We start from the raw sequence: 4,080 nt of genomic DNA on the forward strand, positions 1-4,080 counted from the left end.
TTCCCATTTGAAGCTTGGATCATGATGAATTTTGAGGTGGAAGTTTGGGAAATCAAACATATTTGAAAATTTTCTAAGTACCAAGTCAAATGTTCACTTCTTCCACCTTGAATAACTTTTGCTATGGACTTCAAATGGAAACAGTTCCTTCACTAAATTTATAGCTATTTAAAACCTATTAAATGTGGTCACTAATTTGATCTCATTTGGATCTGGCATGAAGGAGTTATGCATTTTATAAGTTTAGGAAAATCACTTGTTCAATGGTAGTGGCCCAAAGTGACCTATAATGCTTCCTCTTGGCACATGCATTTGCAAGTTAAATATGAACTTCCTACAAACATGAAAGTTGAAGTAGATATATTGAATATGATCATGGAATTTTAATGGATTTCATATTATAAAAATTGAACAAGTTATGGTCTTGGGAAGTTAACCTCCTAACTAGGGTTCAGACAAAATGACCTATAATCTTTCACCATAAAAAATGACTTTACAAGCAAAAATAGCTCTTAACTTCAACATGAAAGTTGTTTGTAATGTCAGCTTGAGTAACTTTGATCTTGTAATAATTTTAATATGACAAAAATTGTAGGAGTTAAGGTCTAGGGAATCCCAGTTTTGACCAATTGACTTTCTTTGGTTAACCACCATGAACCATCTTGATAGCTTGGCATTCTTTTGATTTTTGGGACTCATGGAGGATAATATATGTGTAAGATGGTGTAATATGAAGTATCCCTTGAAATATTTGATCAAATGTTGAAGAAATTTGTTGAAGGAGTCACACAAGATACCCAGATGAATTAGGGTTTCCAAGGCAAACAAACTTCAAACTCTTGATGAATTCTTGATCAAAATGATATGTGAAGACCATGGGGATCCATACATGATGTCTAGAGCCAATTTTAACCATTTCTTGATTGATCCTCTTGCATTGAGGGTCTTAAACCCTAGATATGAGCTTGATGGAGCATAGGTGAGCATACACACTACCTACAAAAGCAACAAACTATACACTGACATAAAAATGATGTCAATATAGAGTGGTATACACCATTATCACCATGAGAATATTTTATGACACTTTGCATAACTTTCTATATAGTATTCTCATAGCGGGTCAATCCGGTATAAATATTACTCTTAATATTCATACCTATGTTTAAGACATGATAACTTTTTATCCATGATCCATGAGATGTGATCACCAGTCTACAAACATAATAGTCTCAATGCTTTAATGTTATCCCACTTCACAATAAAGCTCGACTACGGATACTTTAAGAATAGTGTCCTTATGTTTAATGTGATCTCATGATTAAGTCACACTTAATACATTAAACGGACTATCTATTCCAGGGACTTTATTAATCAACCATAATAAAGAAAATGCCTTTTATTATTAATAAATAATTCGATACAAGTACCAAAAGTATTGGCCTCTAGGGCTTACATCAACATCATGTTGCCCCCTGACACCCTTCCAGAGACCGTTTCCGACTTATTCATATACTAGAGTAGAGTCACTATGTGATCAGATCCGACTTGCTTACGTCTTGTAACAATGTTCTCCGAGAACCGACCTACTAACGATTTATGCAATCCGACTTGTTCGCCTTTTTATACTCGACCTAGAAAAGCTCGGTCTTTGAGAATTCTAAGATGTATAATACTATAAACATAATTATTGAAGATCAAAATATAATCGATATACAATGTATTAAAAAGTTATATCTCAAAAATGATTTTTGTAAAATACTATTTGAAAAATAGTTTCAAAATTAAATAATTTAAAAATATTTAATATCTAATTTTTTTAAATAAAATAATTAAATATCTAAAATAATATTTTTAGAATAATTATTAAAAGTAATTTTTTATTAATTTTTTTTATTTACAATTTTTTTTTAAAAGTAAATAATATAAAAATCATTTTTTAAAAGCAAAACAAAACAAAACAATCTGACCTTTAATTTCTCTTTTTCAAACTCTAAAGATTCAAAATCCTCTCCGATTAAAGAATATAGTATAATTTTATAGATAGATCATCATGAGATGAAGACCCATACACTTAACTTCAGCCGCTACTTGGAATAAAGTTTCAAACCCAAAAACACAGCTCTCAAAACCTCACCATGCCAATTCACTCATCCAATCACCCCTTACTTCATACACCACCGTCGTCATCGTCGTCCTGCTCTTCCTCCAAACTTCAACTCCGATAATCAAAGCCCTCGCCGAAAACTCCCACGTCATCAATTTCCAATCACCAAACCTCTATCCAGAATCCCTAGCGTGGGACCCTTTAAAACAACACTTCCTCGTCGGATCCCTCCGTCACCGCACCATCTCATCAATCTCCGACGCTGGCATAATCGAAACCCTAATCTCCGATACCTCTCTCCCCGAAAACGTCACCGTTATGGGTATAACAGTCGATTCACGCAACAATTGCGTCCTCGCTGTAATCCACGCCGTTAAACCTCTTCCTCTTTTCAACGCTCTCGCCGCCTACGACCTAAAATCCGGCAACCGCCTCTTGCTCTCCCCTCTCCCCACCGATGAAGAAGCCCTCGCAAACGACGTCGCTGTTGATTACAACGACAACGCTTACGTCACGAACTCCATCGGCAACTACATCTGGAAAGTCAACGTGAAAGGAGAAGCTTCAATCTTCTCAAAATCGCCGAGGTTCACCGAACATCCGGTGGACCGCGACACACCGTATAGTTACATCGGGCTCAACGGTATTGCTTACGTCAGCAGCGAGGATTATCTCTTGGTGGTGCAATCCAATACAGGTAAGGTTTTCAAGGTTGTTGCGGACGACGGTACAGCCAGGCACGTACTTCTCAACGAGGATCTCACGCGACCTGATGGCGTCGTTTTTAGAAGTGACGGTGTCGTTTTGGTGGTTTCACCGCAAGCGAATAAGTTGTGGCTTCTGAAGAGTAATAATGGATGGGGGGAGGGTGTGGTTTATAACAAAATTGACCTTGAGAGTGAAGGGTACCCTACTTCGGTTGTTTCGAGAGGGAGGGATAAGATGTATGTGTTGTATGGGTATTTTTTGGAGGGTCTTTTGGGGAATTCAGAGAGGGAGGGTTTTAGAATTGAGGAGATTATGTCACCAAAGGAGAGTGAGGGAGAGAATGTTTGGCTTTATGTGATGATTGGATTTGGCATGGTGTATTTTGTGTATTGGAGGTTTCAGATGGGTCAGCTTGTGAAGCATATGAACAAAAAGATCAATTGATTATTTCTAAGTTTATAGTTTCTATTTCATGGTTATAACTTTTTTTGTTTTGTTTTGTTGTTATTGTTAGGTTCATAGAATCATAGGAGTGACAATTGTATCATTTTGATGTTTTATACCAAACTCTTATTAAGAGCTTAAGGTGGTTTATAAATTCTAATGCTCTTTATGAACGGGACAAAGGATGATTTGCAGTAGTATAGTGAGATCTCTTAATGTAATTTAAGAAACATAGGGATAAAAAGAGTAAGAATTGAGAAGAATAAATGAGACCTATTATAGTATGGTGTTTTATTCCCCTGTTTTGATATGTAATACTCATGTTTTTTTTATTGTTTTTTGTGCTGTAGTGGGATGGAGTCTATGATAAATGAGAATTTATAAATTCTGCAGTATGGGGTTTTCATCTCAAGGCTCTAAGAAACTACATTGATGAGGTGATAAGCAAAGATCTGATTGTCTCAAAGTGCAATTTTGCCATTCTGATGGTGACCTTTTTACACTTCTCTCTGAGTACAAAGAATGGGAGGCTCTGCCTCAAGAGAGGAGGAATAAGTGGTGTTAGGAAAATAGCATCAATGCTAAATCTATGAGGAGATGCCAAGACACAGTTTTCGAGTTAGAATCTTTTCTAGAGCGTGAACATGGCTTTGTTGTTCCAAGTTACTGGCGTTGGGATCCTCATACACCTTCTGTTCATGATAAGAATATGAAAAAGGTTATACTGGCCTCACTTTCTGAAAATGTAGCCATGTTTTCTGGACGCAATCAACTTGGTTATGAAGTAGCGCAAACTGGACAACATGTTCAACTGCATCCAT

At 36.3% G+C, this 4,080-nt stretch overlaps 1 protein-coding gene across 1 annotated transcript; it reads left to right on the forward strand.

Annotated features, from left to right (window-relative positions):
• The first annotated feature begins 2,425 nt into the window (after window positions 1-2,425).
• Window positions 2,426-3,259, forward strand: LOC127078743 (uncharacterized). Its single transcript, XM_051019176.1, has one exon. It carries the CDS (start codon window positions 2,426-2,428, stop codon window positions 3,257-3,259), a length of 834 nt encoding a protein of 277 aa, XP_050875133.1.
• The last annotated feature ends 821 nt before the right edge of the window (window positions 3,260-4,080 follow it).

The sequence above is a fragment of the Lathyrus oleraceus genome, chromosome 5 (genome assembly GCF_024323335.1).
Source record: "Lathyrus oleraceus cultivar Zhongwan6 chromosome 5, CAAS_Psat_ZW6_1.0, whole genome shotgun sequence".
NCBI classification, from domain to species: Eukaryota; Viridiplantae; Streptophyta; class Magnoliopsida; order Fabales; family Fabaceae; genus Lathyrus; species Lathyrus oleraceus.

Bases quoted from the DNA above. Each gene is read 5' to 3' on its own strand.
- LOC127078743 (XM_051019176.1), top strand. From the start codon at position 2,426: ATGGGTATAACAGTCGATTCACGCAACAATTGCGTCCTCGCTGTAATC.